We start from the raw sequence: 19988 nt of genomic DNA on the forward strand, positions 1-19988 counted from the left end.
GTGACACCCTAATTCATCCCACCGTAGTGAGTGGGTTTGGGCGGCTAACTTCGGGACACACCAATTTATGTCCCTGAGGTGTTTGAGCATGTGAAGTGTAGTGAAGCAGTTCTACACTCTTAACTGGCTAAGTCTCTGTTAAATAAGACCACTCTGGTTTCCTTGTTGAGCGCCATGACTTAGAATTATGTTGAGTTTTAATCCCACCTCAAAGACTTGCTAACTATGGGCAACCTCTCTAAACTTCACCTTCATTTTCTGTAAATGGGGACCAGTCTCACAACCCAGCATACCTAGACATTAGCTATGACTCTCACTTTACCATTCTATTATCATTATTGGTGGGGTCCTCAGACAAAATTACTGCACCGTGTCTTCCCTGGTGGAGGCATCACTGAATTACCCAGTCCTGGAACATCAGGAAGCCTCTTGTGTGAAGGCTGCCCCCGGCCCATTCCCTCAGGCTCTCCTTTGAGACAGGCTCCTTGTGATTCTGTGCAGGCCCACTATTTTATTATTGATTGATTATAGTTGACCCACTTTTTTTTTTAAGCTTATTTGGAAATAATTTTAAATTCATAAAAATGTGGGGGAAAATTACAAGATTCTACAAAAGGTTACAAAAATTGCGTCCTTTTACCCAGAGTGACCTATTATTGTTTTACCACATTTGTCATATTGTTTCTTCTCTTTCTCTCTTTTCTCCACACACGGTTCTTTTTCTGAAGCATTTGAGGGTTTCATATATCACAGTCCTTTTTCCCCTAAATATTTCACTGTATGTGTTCTAAGAATAGAGGTTTTACTTCACATAACTACATTTCAGTTATCAAATTCAGAAATTTACATTGATAAACTGTTTTAATCTCATCTACTATTCATATTCCAAATTGTTCAGTTGATCTAATGATGTTCTTCAGATTTTTTTTTTTTCTTCTCCCATGTAGGAACACTGGGAGGGATTGTATCTAGTTAGGAGGAGGTGTTTGGAGTTTCCCTTACTCTGGAACATTTCTGTAACCTTTCTTTGGTTTTTACAACCTTGAAATTTTGAAGAACATAGCTCTCCTCTTTTTTAATGGTGTGCCCCTTATTTTGTGAGACAAAAGTCCCTCATATTTCCTCATGATTAGATTGGGATTCTGTGTGCTTGATCGGAACACTGCACAGGTGGTATTATGTCCATCTCAGGATATCACACGTGTCTAGATGGGCCTGATTGGTGATGTTAATTTGATTGCCCATTTGTTGTGTAACTGGATTTGTCCACTGTGTAATTTATTGTTCTGTTTTTCCATTGCAACCGATAAGCAGTCAGTGAGGAGGTACTTTATAACTGGTTAGGGTCCTGCTGCAGATGCACTTCTGATGCTAGTAAAACAGATGTCCACCTGGGTGCATGATTCAGGAGTACCAGTTTAAGACACAAGTCCTCTAAAAAAAGATACCTCCACTCCATCTCTGATTTATAACGTTTTGTATTAATATAAGTTAGTTTTTTCTTTTTGGTTGAATGAGGACTCCTATTTAGTGTAAGAAATTCTTACTCATTGTCTTCCTTCTCTAGGGCATTCATCTGTCCATGACAGGCACATCTCAATGATTTTGAAAAGGAGGGATCAGATAGTGGGCTCTGGAAGGCACAAGGAGGAGGAAGAGAAAGTAGTGGATTAGCTAGGCCAGTGCTAATGATTATGCAGAATTTAAATGTGGTCCTCATTTATGATTTGGTTATTTTTATATTTTCTATCTCATTCCAGAGGAAAGCAATAACCTTAGCATAAGTCTTGAATCAATTAGCCAGTGTTTGTGGAGTACTTACGCTGGATTTGGTTTTGTTTTGGGTGTCAAGGACTGGGCTATGAAGTTGTCCTCCTTTTAAGATGTTTTAAAAAATGTGGAGGGAAGAAGACTTGGATATTGAAAAAATTTAAAGAATTTGAGATGGTCTGTAATCCTGAGTATTTTATTTTATTTTATTTTTTTATTTTTTTAAAGATTTTATTTATTTATTTGAGATAGAGAGAATGAGAGAGAGAGCATGAGATGGGGGAGGGTCAGAGGGAGAAGCAGACTCCCCGCCAAGCAGGGAGCCCGATGCGGGACTTGATCCCGGGACTCCAGGATCATGACCTGAGCCGAAGGCAGTCGCTTAACCAACTGAGCCACCCAGGCGCCCTGTAATCCTGACTATTTTAGGTGCTCTGGGAGACTGGGGAAGAGGTAGAGTTTAAAGAGAGAGGGAAGTAAATGTAGATTTTGGGGGTTGTTTGGATTTGGATGGGTCCCAGCACGCAGCTATGGCAGAATCAGCACAGTGTGTGAGCCAGGCAGAACACCGAGGAGGGGTGTGAACTGTGGCCCTACCCAGTTCAACAGGTAGGGCCAAGATTGCCAAGGGGTTTTTACATCACATTGTCTGACTTTAAACATGGTTGAGATGATGGTATCAAGTTTGGGTAGCACTGGCATCTATTCAGGAAGAATTGCAAATTATAGTCTCCTTCATAAATAATATCAAATTGGGGACAGTGTTGGAGGAAGGAATAGCTCATAGAGAGACTCAAACCTGCAGGTACTTGTTAGTATTTCTAACAAAGCCATTTAATTGAGTAGGGAAATTAATGACATTTTATTCTAAAAATATGTTTTTCCTTTGGATGTGTCGAAGTTTGGAGTATTTTTTAAATAGCACTCCTCAACAATAGGAATAGGAATAGCCATCTTAAATTTATACAAATTTGGTGTACTATAAATGAAGATGTTTATGTTAGCTATCACCAGGTTTTTTTTTAGGGTAATCAGTGGGTTCCTTGATGACCATATAAAGAAGGCTGATCTGAGTAAAATAATCTAGAGTTTCCTCATTGGTTGCCCAAGCAAACTGGCGTCGAATTGATAACATAAGATTGTCTCGGATAATTTGGAGTGTAGGCATGTATATTTATTAAAAGCTCCCAATGAGGGGCACCTGGGTGGCTCAGTCGGGTAAGCCATCAACTCTTCATTTCAGCTCAGGTCATGATCTTAGGGTCCTGAGATCGAGCCCCACCCCCATCGGGCTCTGTGCTCAGCTTGGAGTCTGCTCAAGATTCTCTCCCTCCCACCTCCTCTGCCCCTCCCCCTGCTCACGCACAGCGAGCTCTCTCTCTCTCTCCTCTCTCTAAAATAAATAAATAAATAAAATCTTAAAAAAATAAAAGCTCCCAGTGAGATTCTGTGTATTTGGGAAATACTGCCTTGGACCATTTCTAAAGACCTGTAGTTCAAATGAGGAGTGGGAGCCTGTATGTGGCTTGGTCATCGAGCAAGGCGGGTTATGTTTAAAGGTACTTTGGACTGAGCTCTTTGCCCTGGGAGATCCCTTTTCTTAGTTTGTGTGATATTTTAGATGTATTTTTTTGTGTGTGTGAGTACAGCTGCATGTTTTTAGCAAATGTCAGTATGACCTACTTAGCTATTTAACACACTAATTAATTAATTCAGTGTATATTCATTGAGTGCCCAGGTGCCAGGGATATGAGGGAAGTCAGAAGGACGCAGTTCTTGGCTCAATAATTTTATGGTCTAATGGAATATACCACGCATTTTTTTCTTTAAGGTACAAAATGATCTCACATCACAGAGCAATGGGAGCGAGTATTCTCCAAATGAGGTAAGTTTTCTGAAGATTACTGTAAGACGAGGCAGTTTGTGAAGGCTGAATTGGAATACCTTTTACAGAAATACATAATCTGAGACTGTCATGATTCATGAATTAATTGTATTGCGGATTCTCTGGGGGAGTCTCTCTCATTAGCTATCATAGTCTTATCTGGCCCTATCTATAATGAAAGGTTAGTTTTTTAAGATGTATTTTGAAAACCAAATATGGCAGCATCTTTACAGAAGACAGAATGATGGCTCCAATAGGCAGCATTTCGAATGTCCTGTTACCCATCAGTGGAGCAGTGGGTGGTTTCCCTATAGATGAGACTCTGTCCAGTGTGACCTGTTCTCCTCTCTTATTGTGTCATGACATTCTTCATCAGCGGTGCCCCCTGTGAGGGGGTGTGAGTGTGTGCTTGGCTGTGTGTACCCATGCAGGCATCTATTCTGGAGCAGAAAAGATCGCCAGTGTCACATGACTATAGACTATTTTTTATTGCGCAAATGAAAATTGACTGGCTCTCCCCTCAGACAACATTCTATTGATGATGCCACTTCAACCATTTGCAATGCGAAGATGCATCCATCATATTTTTTTAGTCAGGGCTTCATCACACGCAGCAAATCAAAAAGGTAGTGGTGTAATTATAATCCTGGAACGTAGAGAAGCATGTGTAGTTCTGCTTTAGTTGTTTGGTTTTTTTTTTTTAAAAAAAAACACCCTTTCCTTCCAATACTGCAGATGAGAGCGAACTCGCCTGCAATCTCTCCCACCACCAACAGCACAGCTCCATTTGGCCTCAAGCCTCGATCAGGTAAATTAAAACCTCAGCGTCCTGACACTTCTAAACACTCAGTGGTTTCCCTTTAGCCTCTTAAATGTGTATGTGTTAGCGTGAGCAGCCTTGTGAATGCACTCTGGTGAACATTGAGTCCTAGCCTCAGAGCTGCAGCTTGGGGAGGCCAGACTTTGGAGCCTTGTTCTCAGTGAATCACCTGTTATGCCCATGTTATCAGTAGTAGATATCGTACCTCCTTTCCAATCCGAGCAAAGAGAAAAGGTGATGGGGCATGTTAGTGGGGAAGAAATATTCTAATGAGTGTTTTACCCAGGGAAGATAAAATAGCTAGTGCTTTGCCCCAGTGGTTCCTAGTAAGGTGCTGAGCTAAAGAGCAGCCTCTGACAGGGTGACTCCTCTAAAATATCCTTTGTTGGCTTTCTAACCCTTGTAAGGTTATGCATTTCCTCCTGCAACAAGGTGATCATTTCAAGGCTCACATGAATGGCCAGGAGTCATTTCTTTAAAAGAGTCTTTCTGCATCAAACACTAATGATACACTGTATGGTGACTAACATAACATAATAAAATAAAATGTAACAAAAGAGCCTTTCTGCTTATTTTACCTACTTTCTTTTAATTTATTGTTAGTGTATTCACAGATGTAAATTATAGCAATGTGCAAAATAACTATTGGTTTTAAAAAGAAGGACGATGATGCATAGAAAAATTCGGTTCTTCTGATTTCTCCACTGAAGTTCTAGCAGTATCTACCTTCTTTTAGTCCTTTTTTATTTTAATACTTTTGGATCTTTGCATACACTGGTGACTATAATGCTTTTAAGTAACTGCTAAGAAAGGACTCAGACACATTTAAGTAAAAAGCTAGTAAAGAGCTTAGATGTTCCTGGGTTTTTCAGTAAAGCATTTTGGCAAACAGAAGTTATATGTGTGTATATTTTGTAAACAGGTACCCATGAAAAAACAAATATAATTCCTGTATGAAGGAAACTTTTTCGTTTGGGGAGCAAGTTGATTGATGGGTAACATGTAGCCAGGTGTAATGGTTTCCTGGCATTCTGGATGGGCTATAAGGCAAAGCTGTTTGAGAAAATGCTGGGGCATGGCAAAGGTTAGTAGGTGTGTTATGGAAAGCCAAATTGTGCATGAAATAAGGCTCAAATGACTGGCCTCCTCATTTATGGCAGTGAGCGTATGCAGTCAGATCTGGGCTGGGCTTCCATTTCCCTGGGGTCTCAGGTGTATACCGGGAGACATGATCAGGTGGGCACCTCTCCTCCGTGCCTTCAGTGACGGCCTTCCAGGAGAGTTATCTCTATGCATTCAGGACCTCAGATTGGCCTACAGACTTGCTTCTAATCCTTACAGGTAGTTTTAAGGAATTTTAAATATATTTCATAATTGAGCAATCAAAAGTTGAATGAATCCCCAAAGACCAATATTCTTTTGAATGTGCATCTTTACAATTTGGTTGTAAAATTGTCTCAATGATTTTTTTTTCTGTCTTTTATGGAGTCCAGACTCGACTTATCACTATTGTACTTGTACTATTCAACCATTTTAAATTCATTGTAGTGGTGGAAAAAGAAATGGGGTATTTATTTTGAATAGCAGAAAACGAAGATAATTTCCTCTCCAAGCTTCCAACCTTTCTATAATGCTGACTGTGGAAATTGTTCTAGTCGTTGAAAGCTTTGTGGAGTTTGGTTGCTGTAAATAATGCTGATTTATCTTCAGGAACATCAAGTGGCATGTTGGAATTTTATAAAACTGTATTATATATTGGGGATTTTTTCATTTTATTTAGTAATTTAAACATATTACAGTATGTATTTTTCACATTTTCTAAAAAATAATATACATAGCAATCTTAATTGAAGATGATATGATTTAAAAAGAAGTTCTATTTGATTGAGTAGCTTTGGAACTTTTGAAAGCCAATTAACTTTTCTTTTAAAGTTAAGTATGTGGATTTATGTGATTTCTGTGTTATAAATAAAAATAGACTGCTCAAATCAGCAAGTTGGAATAGGAACTTAGATTCTTAAGTAGGCTGATAGTTTTCTTCAAAAGAAATTTTTTTTCTCTTCTGTGTTTTCCTCCAAAGAGAGACAACTGCATATACTCAAATATTCATTCCTAACTCAGAAGTGCTTGAAATTGATTGACTTCTGTTGGTGAATGAGGTTTGCTGTTAAAGAGACTCTGTTAGTGTCAAACAATGTTTTTCCGCTGATCGGTACCAAGACAGTGTCGAGGGGCGTGTGTGTCCAGGGTTGAGCAGAGAGCTGGCCTATCAATAACGCATGCCAGTAGCCTTTAAAGAGAAATTTTACATTGCCTTGGAAAAAAATTGACACATGGTAAACACTGATTCTGTAATAGTCTCAGTTCTAAATAATAGATACATTTACACATATTAAGCTTTGTCTATGTAACCAAATTTTTTGTGTGAATCGTATTTGCTACGATTGTTAGTTATTTAGAAGGTTTTTGAAAAGGTGTCTGGTAGGTCTTCTGCTTTGTATCTATGTTATCTGTGGGTACTCTTCCTTTCTGCTGACATGATTCATTAGGACTCTGAGTCTGTGGGCTTGCAGAACTGTTAAGATTAACGATATTAACTGCATGCAAAGTATATGATTGATAAGTACTAACACTCGGTTTTTATCATTCTTTTTATTTCATGCGCCATCTTTCATTCTTCTCCTATATTGTACATTTGAATTTAAATCCCATAATACGAAATTCGCTTCATTTCCATACAAACCTTATGCCATTTGTGAAATGCTGCTGCCCCTTTGGTTTTTCCTGGTCCTTGTCCAACTGTACGCGGACCGGCTCTCTTGCTCTCCTGCAGACCCAGCCCTCACTCTTCCTCCTATCTCCTTCAACAAACTTACACAGGCACAAACATGGGACAGCTCTAGCTACAGTGTTCCATCTGAAGGAGACAGTGACAATGGTAGGTGGCCTTGTACCTATTCTTCAATGTGCTCATTAATAAGCCAATGAATATACTGATCGTTCATTTCTGTGCAGCTGAGGATAGAGTATATGCACCTGCATGCCTGCTCTAAGAACCAGTGAGAAGAGCTGGAAAACAAAGTCCAGAAAGTGCATGGGGATTGTTCTCTAGCAGTTTGTCGAACTACATTTAATTAACTTGAAAGTTCTGAATTTCGGGAGGACTTTACAATAATTTCTTTCTCCACTTTTTCCGCTTGGGTTTTGTTGTTGTTGTTGTTTTGTTTTTTGTTTGCTTGTTTACAAAAATTGGGGGTTGCACATTTGGAGTGTCTCTGCTTGCTCCTGCATCTGCACCAAAGCGCCTATAGAGTTTGATCTTTTATTATCTATGCTTAACCGTATGAGATTTTTAAGGTGATTAATACCATGGCTGACCGCTGAGTGGTGCACTAAAAATAATGTTAACATTGAGAAATTTCTAAAAATGAAGAGAAATCACTTGCCTTCTTTTTTTTTTTGTTATTTGCACATTTTAACTTTTGATACCTTCTACCTTTTCGAGTGTCTGTTCACCTATATGATATTCAAATTGGCCTGAAAATCAAATGTGCCAATAAAAAATTGAAGACAGCTCGTTGGATTATTATGAATATCTTTTAGCTTTGTGCCATTAAATAGCTTAAATAGCCTAAAAGATGAAAACAAAATATAGTTATCTAGACCTACATGCCACATAGATCAGAATCTCCATTTAGCCTAATGTTAGTTAAGATTTTAAACATTTTATTCTAAGATACAAAGTGACAAAAGTAATGTTAAATGAAATAGCATGATTTATAGGGAAGAGAAGTAAGATATGAGGTATAACCAAAATGCAAACACAATAAGAAAATAAATTTTCCGATCATAGTTATTTTTTAATCGAAGTATGTTATACAGAAAAAATATATTTAAAACATTTGCTGTGATTTCTGGTCAAAATTCAATAAAAAAAGTTTTCCAGTTTCCTTATAAAGAAGGATACATGTATATTTTGGCAGGTTAGTTGTAAAAAGGGTTTTACTATTTCATAGATTTCTAAATTTTTTTAACCGAAAATAAGTATGCTTCAACAACAACAGCAATGAGACAAAAGTCCCTCCTTATACCATCCCTATTTTAAAATCTGGAAGTTGAAGAGGGCTCAGTGGAAACTTTCTTGAGAAACTGTTCCTTTACTCAAAAATAAAAAAAGAGGGGGAGAGGCATTTTTGTTTTTCAGAAAGCATGGCTATTTATGGGTCTGCTGTTGTTTAAAGGAAATCAAGCCTAAAATGAAAGATTTATGTGTGATTTGGTATTTCCTTAGGAGTGATATCTGAAACCAAAGGACTTTTTTTTGTTTGTTTGTTTGTTTAAGCTGGGAAAGATCTAGTCATGTTATGTAGCAGAATTTCTATCTATATAGATGCGCCAGCTAAAACCAGAAAGGTGAGGTCACACCGTTACGTCGTGATGGAGGTGAGGCCACCCAGGGTCCTAGCCCTGCACCATCTCCATACTCACTCGGCAGCTGTTTATTGAGGACTCTCAGTGCAAGCTATAAGCCAGACTGCCTTCTTTTTATTAAAAATCCTAAGATATCCTAGAAATTAATAATTGTAGAAATCTCTCTGAAAATAAAATAACCTTGCACTCTTTACTTGGTATTTTTTTGTACGAGTGCAAATTCCAGAGATTCATGTGTAGCTATCAAGCTGTACCACCGTCATAATAAAGGAATTACTCTCAATATTCATGTGGTTCCATCAGTCACATCAGGTAATGGGTGGTTGTCGTTCATCCCTATTTGCAGTTTGTCTAGAAGGTGTTGTGGGCAACAGAAAATTTTCTATGCAGAAATTGTTTTTACAAATAAATATTTGTGCAGGTTCCCAGATCTGACTTTTCACATGCTTCTTCATTCTCTTTGTGCTACACTTGGCCTTGTGATTTCGATATATTTTCCAAAGCATTTTTTAAATTAATGAAGCTGCACTATACGTATTCACAAGCATACAAGTTAATCTTGCAAGAGAAATACAGCCTGCAATTTTATGTTGTTCTTACTCATTCCTCTTAAGTAGGAGATCCTGTCCAGTGGCCATTCTTGGCATTTCCAAGCTGATTAGCACATCAGTTTTGTTTCCCCCTATTCCTGGTCTCCATTATCTGTACCTGTCTCAACCTTTGTAAAGAAACGGCATCTTATCCCCGACTCAACCCGGTGTGTAATGCAGTTTGTCTTTCATTTATATTTTTTTTAGTTTTGGGTAAAGTTGGCATTTTTAGACCTTGTTCACTGTCTTGCTTTATATTAAAATTCCCCTTTAATTAAATTCTTTTCAGTATTTCATTTCAAATATGTCTCATTTTCAATTCCCCATCTTTTTCTAAAACTTTTTCTTCAAAGTAATAAAAAATGGCAAAGTGGCTAGAAGGTCCTTGGAAGTTTGCATTCCCGCAGTCCCCAGAGTTCTGCCCCTTGAGACGGATGGGATGGGAGGATGAGGAGGATGGGAGGATGAGGATGAGGATGGGGAGGATGAGGAGGATGGAGAGGATGGGGAGGGTGTGTGCAGGGCTGTGGGTCACTCGTGGCGCTGGGTGGGGCAGCTTCACTTCAACTGGTTCTTAACTTAGAAACAATTTCTTCTCTTTCTTTTGCTCTTGTTCCCTATTACTACTCTGCCTCTTTCCTGCCTTTCCCCTTCACTTTGAAGTGAAAACTGTTCCTATCTTCTTTTTCTCCCCCTTTTTTGTTGTTCCTATCTTCTTTTGAATCATTGTCCCTTTTTCATTTGCAATTAGTTTGTGGGTGCTAATTTATACTTATTTAAAATTGGCCATTGAATTATCACTAGAGAGTGAATGAATGAATGGACATATCTATCTTAGGCCAATTTACAGACATTTTCTAAGTTTTGCAATAATCTTGCACTTCTATGTATTATTTTCCCCATACAAAAATGAGGACATAGGCCCTGAGAGGCGTTTCAGCAGTTCTGAGCCCTAGCTCTATATTAGAATCATTTGAGTGTTTCTAAGACTGTAGCTGCCTAGCTCCACACTCAGAGGTGCTAATTTATTTGGTGTCACATGGACTCTACACATTGATTATTTTTTTTACTGATTTTTATGTTATATTCAAGTAGGTCAAAGTCACTAGGTTAGAATAAATTGCCCAAAATTATAGAGAGGAAATATGACCATTTTGAGGGCAGAGAGAGAATGTATCTAATTCATTTTGGGGCACCAGAAGGGAATAAATGAATGCATTAATCAGATTTCTAATTCACATTAGCCAGGATCTAAAGCCCCTGGTAATTTTTTCAAAGCCATTTTATTTTGCTGCCTTTGAATTTGTGTATCTTAAATATCACACCCAGTCCAGGTTCTTAACTTCCAAGGAGAAACTGAGAGCTAAATTTCAAAACCCCATACGTCCATGGAGAAGAAATCTCTCACTGAGTTAAATTTAGGTAATAAAGGTTAATAATATAGACTGATAAATGTTATACCAGGAGTGCATTTCACCTAATAATTAAATAAGCATTTCAGGCAATTTTTAGAGCAGTGGGATTTCTTGATTTAACTAAAAGATATTCTTGGGGTGCCTACGTGGTTCAGTTGATTGAGCAGCTGACTCTTGATTTCAGCTCAGGTCATGATCTCAGGGTCCTGGAATTGAGCCCTGTGTTGGGCTCCACGCTCAGCGAGGAGTCTGCTTGAGGATTTCTCTCCCTTTCCCTCTGCCCCTCCCCCCACGCGCTCTCTCTCTCTCTCTCTCTCTCTCAAATATATAAATAAATCTTTTTTTAAAAAGATATTCTTAAATAGAGAAATGGTTTCTTGTGCACATTCTTAAATGTCTATTGTCTACTTTGTGCTGGGCATGAGGTTCATTATTATGGATATGACTCTGCAAAAGACAAACAAGATACCTGCTTCTATAGAACTTTTATTTCAGAGTCAAATGAATTCAGACCTGGAAACCAAGCTTCAGTAGATTTTTCATGACAGGAAAAACTGAGGTGACTGATTATCAGGGTAGGATAATCTCTACAAAGATACTCTCCAAATAGACTGATCTTTGAATGAGGGAATTTTTGAAACACTTGTTTCATTTTTTTCATCCATCAAACAGCTTTATGGGGCAGGAGGAGACATACAAATTGGAAACAGACATAAACTCTTACAGAGTCATAATGGAGAGGAACAGATGTAGACTGCAAGAGAGAAAGTGATGAGTACCATAAGAGAGACACAGATAAAGAATTCTGTATGTTGATAGATCACTCCCAGGTTGGGGATGAGGATGAGGAGAAAAGCGAAAGAAGTAGCAGAGATAATGGAAAAATCAGTGGAATTTGACCTGTACCTAAAAAGATGAATTTGACATTCTGCACAAACATATTCATCATTCCTTGCAGGGGCTTTGCTTAGAGATTTGTCTCTTCTGCTAAATAAATTACAAATAGGAGCAAATCATCTTTTCCATTCTTTGAATGTTATTTATTAGAGACATAGTAATTAAACAATTAAGCATGACTAATTTTTCCTGCATCTTTAATCACCCTTAAATCACCCACTTTTTTGTCTCTTCCTACACACACACACACACACACACAGTCCTCCACACACTTCCTCTGCTCTCTTCTCCTTCTTTTTTTTGCTTCTTAATTACACTTAAATAGGGTGGCATTTGATTTGAAAGACAGGTCCTAACAGTGCAGCTCTTCTTAATATTGTTTTGTAGCCTCAAGTTAAACTTCCCCCCCCCCGAATTAAATAACGAAGTTCTTAAAATTTAGTGATATGAAATTAAGGAAAAAACAGTAATTCGTCTATAGATCAGTTTCCTGAAGCTTTGGCTAAGGATGGTCACTACACATATTATTTAAATATGACTTGAAAGAAAAGGAAAAAAAACTGTAGGTAATAGAATCAGAGCTACCATCATGGTCCCATTAAAATGGTTCTGTTATAACAGACCTCGCAAAATAAGCAAACATGTATGTCCTCTGTAGAGTTATTATTAGTCTAAAGAGTTTGTTTTAATTTCTCATATATTCTACAGTAATTAATCCACTTAGAAAACTAGTAATATTGTAGTCATGGTTTCCAATAATTTTAGGTACTTTTGAAATATTCATTTAAAAAAACACAGTTCAAATGTGTTTTAACACTTTGTGATTGCTTAACATTCATAGAGCAAATTCCCAAGCATTCATTTTATATTTTTAAGATGCATGGGAATTTAAGATGAAAAATGATGCTGGGACATTAAAACCCAGACACCACTGTATTATCTTATCTCACATAGGGTTCTAACAAGGCGTAGATACTTGAATTGTGTGCTGTTAAACAAAAGCTCATGGTTAATTTAACTTCCTGATAGTTTCGTATTCAAAAGAAATCTGCCAATAAAAACATATTGAAAATATTAAGCATGCTGTATTAGATAAGATTGCCCCCTAGAAAAAAGGCAAAGGGAACTAAAACCTCCAAAGAAAACATTAGCATTGTTTAAACAATGTTGGGGCGCCCCTTGCTGGCTAGTGTATGTATTACTCAACTCTGCTTACATTCCTTGACTTTTTTGGTAAATTTGGTTGACTTCTTTTTTTGGGGGTGTGGATTATTTCTAAAATTTTACATTCCAATATATATCTCTTCTGGATGTTATGTTAAATGGGTAGATTTTTTTTTTGTTGGTCTTCATAAGATTCAAAGGCAAGCTTAATGCATTTCCAGTTTCTTCCCGGCTTCCTAGTTTGTCCACCTTCTCCTTATTTCCCTTTGCTCTGCAAACTGCTCATCTCTCCCTACAGGTTATGCTACCCTACTTGCTTTGCTGGACTTGCCTTGATTTTTAAATAATCGGTCTCACTTCCTGTGGGTTTGGTTTCTGTGGGTTTTGGTGATAGCCCTTTGGTGACATGTCTTTGGCTCTTTTTGCCGGTGACTTCCCTGGATGGCTTGAAGCAGAGGCCCAGGCCCCAGGCTGACTCCTCCCTGAAGTTCCAGAAGGTGCTATGTCTAGTAGACCTCCTTCTTTCTCCATTTGCTGTAAATCAAGGTTTTATTAGGACTACTTTCTGATCTTCCATAGAGCATCAGAATGCTGATTCACATATCCTACAACTGACTTAGAAAATACTGAGATGTGAGAAGCTTAATGCAAGTCATTTTATTTATTTCATTTATTTATTTATTTATTTATTTATTTATTTGAGAGAGAGAGTGCACACATGAGCGGGAGGGGCAGAGGGCGAGGGAGAGAGTGAGAGAATCTAAAGCAGACTCCACACTGAGCACAGAGCCTGGTGTAGGGCTCAGTCTCAGGACCCTGAGATTAAGACCTGACCCAAAACCAAGAGTCAGATACTTAACCGACTGAGCCACCCAGGCGCCCCCATGTAAGTCATTTATTAAGGTGGCTTCATCCAAAGGTACACATTGAGATTAAAATGACATAGTTGGGTGAGCATGCGATAATTGATTATAGGGAGTGGACTCAAGTTTTTCTATTCTAAGTATATTTGTAAACCATATTTAACTTTTTTAAAAAATTAGTAAATTGAAGTAACTTTTTAAGTGGTCTGTAGGAAATATTTGTCAGATAAAAGTTGCATGACCTTGTTTACATGATTTATATTATGGTGATCGAAATTACTGGAATTGCGGTACCCATGCAGCCTTTCCTGTGGTTGTGGTTTTTAAAACTGAAGTTCTTTGCCCAAAACTTCCTGGAGGGCTCCCCTACCCCACCTCACCCCCTAAGCCCACATGCAGTCTGAAGGTCTATAGGACAGGAGGGGCAAATACGGCTCTTACCAGCACCTTGCTCCCTCCTGTGTGAATGGGAAATTGACAGTCTCGATGGGATAAAAATCTCAAGGGAGAAAAAAAAATCAAGTTTAAATCTGCACTGGGCTTTGTATCATAATAAAAAGTGATTAAAATCCTTGCTAGAATCACCCTGCCATATGTAGAATATTGTGTACCTTCTTTATTAGTCTTTATAAGATGTTATCCTTCAGAGGTTTAGAGTATTCATTTTCTCTGGAGCCCGAGGCTGGCCACCTTTCAGAGGGAGCTCTGCTGTTAGTTGCTGTTCGTGATGGTTGTAATTTTAAAGACGAGAAGCCAAGGATGATCTCTTAAACTGCCTCTAATCTTGCCAGCTTTTCTAAAAGGAGTCTATGGTCATCTCTAAAGAACTAACTTTCTGGATATCGTATCAGTGACGTGATAGAAGGCAGAGTTTTTCCACTCCACACTTAAAATACGTAATCCTGTGTATCACCACTTAGTTCTTAACTCAGGCTTATAAAAAATTTTGGCCAACAGAAATATTAACCTGTCCTCATTTTTAACGTGTAAAGCAATTCTAGAGTCCTCTTCTTTGAATAAAATTATCTGAGTTGATGAAAGGATCATGAAACCCCAAGGATAAATAAACACTTAGATGAAAGCAGCAGGAACATGAGAGAGGGGACATCTGTCAGAGCTGTGGCCTGGCATGGGTCCAAGGATGATCCACACCCTTCCCTGGATTCAGTCTATTATCACCAAAAATACAACTGTTGTTAGTCTGCATAACTCAGTACAGTTTATAATCTTTAGAATATTCAAATCGAGCCTTCCGTGTGAAGTCAGAATTTGTTTCCGTGAGTGCTAAGTGCATTATTTGAGGGTAAACTATTGATTTAATGTCCATACGAGTAGTCCTATATGGCGACCTGTGGTAGGCACTCAATAAAGGCTTTTTTTTTTTCCTTTTTATTACAGTGTTTCTAAGACCTCAGAGAAATTTGGAATCTATAGACCCACAGTTTACAATTCGGAGGAAAATGGAACAGATGAGAGAGGAGAAGGAACTGGTGGAACAACTCCGTGAGGTACCCCAGAAACAGTCCCTCCCCGAATATCCGTTCTCACCCGGAAAGAGTCCCTCCCCAAATACTCCTTTTCACCCAGAAACAGTCCATCCCTGAATGCCCATTCTCACCCAGAAACAGTCCATCCCTGAATACCTGTTTTCACCCAGAAACAGTCCATCACTGAATACCTGTTTTCAGAATTGAGGCAGCATTGTGTACATTTGAAAAATAGACTTCGAAGTGCTGCCAAAAGGCCTCATTCCAATCTAGCCAGGTCACCTCCTGACTGATATTGGGCAAGTCACATAACATCCCTGATTTCAGGTTTTTTCATGTATTAAAAAAATACTTCCCATCTTAGTGGGGTCTTGTGAGGAATATATGAGATAATGGAAGTTGAAATACATATGGATAAAACCTAGTATTGTTTCAATTCAGGTATGCTCTACAATAATACGCTGTCATTCTTTTACTTAGCAATAACATTCCATTAATTTAAAAATGTTTATCCTTATCCTACTTTGTATTCCAACTGATCAGAACTTTGTAATCAGGCATTTAAACAAAGCATTTGAGTTCCTACCCAAGAGTGCTAGGCGCCAACGAAGATTTTAAGCTTGGTGATGGCAGGGAACATGGCTATCTTATTCTTTGTATTTCTGTTCCCACACAGCTTCTGGTGGGCACTCTGGAGGTATCTGTCTATCCTCATGGTCTTTGTGTCTAGTTCAAGAGCTCATACATGAATATATGAAAGATCAAATAGCAGTGCATGGGTCAGTCGCCAGAGAACACATGGATATTAATTATTAAAGTCAGCGCACCATGAACTGCTTCATAAGTTCTTTATATTCAAGGACAAGTACCATAGCCATGGACCAGAAGAGTGTAAGAAAGTCTAGAGGGGATAGATTTCAGGTGCATCCTCTTCAGTCACTGGGTGATTGACTGCTGCTGTGTACCAGGCAGTGTTCCAGGAGGTGGATGTAGGAGAGAACACAGAGGTCCCTGCTCTCATGAAGCCCGTAGGCTATGAGTAGAGATGGTAAATGAGAAGGAAGCAAATAAACATATAATTTCAGATGGCAATGAGTTCTGCAAATGAGAACTGAATCCCGTAAATAAAATCAAAGTTAAATTAAGGTAGGTCCACACTGTTGTTGCCGCAGATGATACTTTACATATGGTTTAGCAGGGGGTCAGGAGGAAGGAACTAAAAGCACAGAAACCCCTTCCCACTGCTTTAAGTCGCTGTGGTTGGCTCAACAGTCCCAGCGAGAAAGTCAGACCCCTGTGGTTTGCCTACAGTATTTGCATGTGCTGTAAATTTGGGAGGTGAACTCTCAGAGGAAGGTGAAAATGAGATCAGAAGCTGAGACATGCCTCTCAAAGAGTGACAGTTTTATTCTAAAGTGTGGGTTATATTGGTTGTTTACATCTCCATTTATGATATAAAATAAGGGACTGAAAGAGTGTACACAAGAAAAGTAGGTGTCTACAACAGGACCGTTCTGAGAAGGAATTACGTGACACTGTTTTAGGCACTGGTTTTCTAGTGCTTCATTTATTCCAAATCTCCAAAATAAGTCATTCTTTCTTGGGCTGTTATCCCTTTAACAGGAGCCACTGTTATAAAACAGAAACTTGTATTTGAAGTTCAGAAAGTTAATTTCTCTACTTCTGCTTCTGAGAAGATCGAACAAACCTACTTTTCCCTGTTTCCCTCACTAAGTACAAGTAAAAACCATGGACATTATATATAAAATAAACATAAGAACACTCAGAAAGGTAGAGAGAAGACAGCAGTCTGGCTAGGGCCCCTAGGGACTAGAAGTGACACCGTGGTGAGCTCTGTGGGTTTTCTTTTTTGCCTCGTATATCTCAGATCTGGAACTGAAGTAGTTGGAAACCCAGAAATGCTAATGGGCACAATTTCTTTCAAAAGGCCACCCAAAAGCCATGGGATCTCTGTATTATTTCTTGTCACTGAGTATGAATTTATAATTATCTCAAAATAGAAAGTTCAATTTTTTTTTAAGGGAGAAAAATTGATTTCTCAGCTAAAACATAATCTAAGAGAAAAGCATCCCTTAGTCCCTCCTCTGCCCCTGGCAGCCTGTCAGAACCAGTTGGTCCTGCTTTCTGTTGGTCACCTCATTCTGGTTTTATATTTCCATAGCCAAGGCTGAGGCAACATTGAACTCAAGAAGTAATCCCAGTATGTTAATGTCTCAATTCATAAATACCTGTAACTCTGTTTGACCCTCCGTTGCCTGATGACACCTGGCTTCCCTCTGATTCCTCCCGCAGAGCATCGAGATGAGACTCAAGGTCAGCCTGCACGAAGACCTGGGGGCGGCACTCATGGACGGCGTGGTCCTCTGCCACCTGGTCAATCACATCCGCCCACGATCCGTTGCAAGCATCCACGTCCCCTCACCAGCAGTTGTAAGTAACACCAGATAAAGGGAAACTAACTTCCACATAAGACAGATTTTGGGGGGACAGTGTTGCTTGTTAAAGTTGCTGCCAGGGTCCCCCAGGACCTCAACAACTAGAAGAGTGGGAAAGAAAAAGCTCTGAATGAAGCAACATTTTCCCCTAAAAAGGGAGAATATATAAATACGTAAGTGCCAGGAAAAGAATTTATTTCAAAGACAAAGCACATCACATTAAAGGACTTACTGGTTGGGGCGCTAACTTTTAAGGCTGTAAGGACGTAAAGATTCATTTCTCATTAGGGGTTATTTAAACAGTGAGAAGTCTTTCCAGGAAGCTTTTTTGGTTGGTGGCTTCTCTGCTAAATGGAATCTCTTTCCTTTATTAGTCACTGAGGATTTTAGGATGACTCTGGAAAGATGTGGGTTCTCTGTCAAATGGCATTTTAAATAACCCGTCAAGCCAGAGGTTGGTCAGGCGGGCATTAGGCCTCACTTTGCTCGGGGTACACGAGATACTGGGGCAGCAGTGAGACAGACTGATCGCTGAGACTCGGCTAATAGCCTAAAACTCCTCGTGTCCGCTGTAGGGGAGATGAAGCTGGCGGTGGGAGCTGCTGCCTGTAGGTCACAGAGCTACGGGGTCACTTTTATGGTCATTCAGATGAGGGTGGGGCAATCAGGGCACAGCTTGTCTTTGGAGCCTAGGTCAGGTTCAGGCAAGCGGAGGACAAAGAAGAATTTCTGTCCACAGTCTTCGCTGTTCTTAGGAGAGGCGGAAGAGTTTAGGGGCTAAGAACGCAGGGTTTGGGTTCAAACTCCACACCTACTTGTCAGCCCTATGACTGCGGGCAAGTATTTAACCTCTTTTTACCTTGATCTGTTCTCTATCGTGGAAGTGTTCCTGTGAGGATAAAATAAGGCTACTGCCTGTGACACATGCACGAATTTAGCCGCTGTTATCGTTGGTCTATGGAACAGATTTTCAAAACTCAGAGCCCCAATGTCAAGGCACAGTGCTCATAAAATATCACATAATGAGCGTTTTTCTATCTCCCTCACCCCCAGGAAAGCCTCACAATGGCCTTATCTTTTCTTCTCTTTTCTTTTTAAATTTACATTCAACAGCTGACATAGGATACATCATTAGTCTCAGATGTAGTGTTCAATAATTCATCAGTTGCACATAACACCCAGTGCTCATCACATCGGGTGATGGGCATTAAGGAGGTCACAGTGGTATTTTTTATGCTTTCTTTTCTCTTGGCAGCAGGAGAAATTAACTGAGGATCCTGTTCCAACTGTCAGTTTCCTTTCTATATTGTGGAACATATTCTTCCTCTGAAAAGTTGTACCACTTTTGCCTCAGAAATCAGAGGGGAGGGGTGCCTGGGTGGCTCAGTGGGTAAATTGTCTTCCTTGGGCTCAGGTCATGATCCCAGGGTCCCGGGATCAAGTCCCACATTGGGCTCCCTGCTCAGCAGGGAGCCTGCTTCTCCCCCTCCCTCTGCCCCTGCGCCCTGCTCTTGCTGTCTCTCAGTATCTCTCTCTCTCAAATAAATAAAATCTTTAAAAAAAAATTATGGGGGCGGGGGAAGATCAATTTGTCTTCTCTTTCAAATCTGTCTCTAGCTTGCCTTAGTTTGGGCAACAAATTCTGTCCTATAATCCAGTATGAAACTTTCCACTGTTTTCTACAAATAAGGTCCAAACTGCTGTAAAGTTGTCTGAGCCATGTGCCAAATTCTCATTTCATAATTCTTGCCAAATTATAAGAGAGAAGCCATGACTCCTCATAGCTTCCAATTTGAATTTACAATTATATTATTCGTAGTGAATATGAATCATGTATCTAAGCATTTATATATATATATATATATACATTTTTATTATGTTATGTTAATCACCATACATTACATCATTAGTTTTTATTAAGCCTTCAGGAAACATGCTGCGTTCTTCTAGAAATCTTTTGGTTGTCAACCTATTTTCTTTTTTCTTTATTTATTTTTAAAGATTTTATTTATTTGAGACAGAGAGAGAGAGCGTAAGGCGTAAGCAGGGGGAGAGGCAGAGGGAGAGGGAGAAGCAGACTCCGCACTGAGCAAGGAGCCTGACGCGGGGCTCAATCCCAGGACCCTGAGATCATGACCTGAGCTGAAGTCAGACGCTTAACCGACTGAGCCACCCAGGAGTCCCTATTTTCTTTTCTAAATAATTTTTTT

General features: G+C 39.2%; 1 protein-coding gene across 8 annotated transcripts in view; it reads left to right on the forward strand.

Moving 5' to 3' along the window:
* The window catches only part of LRCH1 (leucine rich repeats and calponin homology domain containing 1), a 192259-nt gene that overhangs the window by 149346 nt on the left and 22925 nt on the right, over window positions 1-19988 (forward strand). For 5 of the 8 annotated variants that reach the window (XM_078070358.1, XM_078070360.1, XM_078070361.1 and 2 more), the window contains 5 exons: window positions 3602-3655; window positions 4391-4463; window positions 7309-7413; window positions 15234-15343; window positions 17636-17773. In XM_078070358.1, the coding sequence (XP_077926484.1) occupies window positions 3602-3655; window positions 4391-4463; window positions 7309-7413; window positions 15234-15343; window positions 17636-17773 (480 nt within the window). Of the gene's footprint in view, window positions 1-3601; window positions 3656-4390; window positions 4464-7308; window positions 7414-15233; window positions 15344-17635; window positions 17774-19988 lie in introns of those variants that run through there. The other 3 variants (XM_078070363.1, XM_078070364.1, XM_078070366.1) reach the window with 2 other exon arrangements.

This window comes from Halichoerus grypus, chromosome 4 (genome assembly GCF_964656455.1).
Source record: "Halichoerus grypus chromosome 4, mHalGry1.hap1.1, whole genome shotgun sequence".
Classification (NCBI taxonomy): Eukaryota; Metazoa; Chordata; class Mammalia; order Carnivora; family Phocidae; genus Halichoerus; species Halichoerus grypus.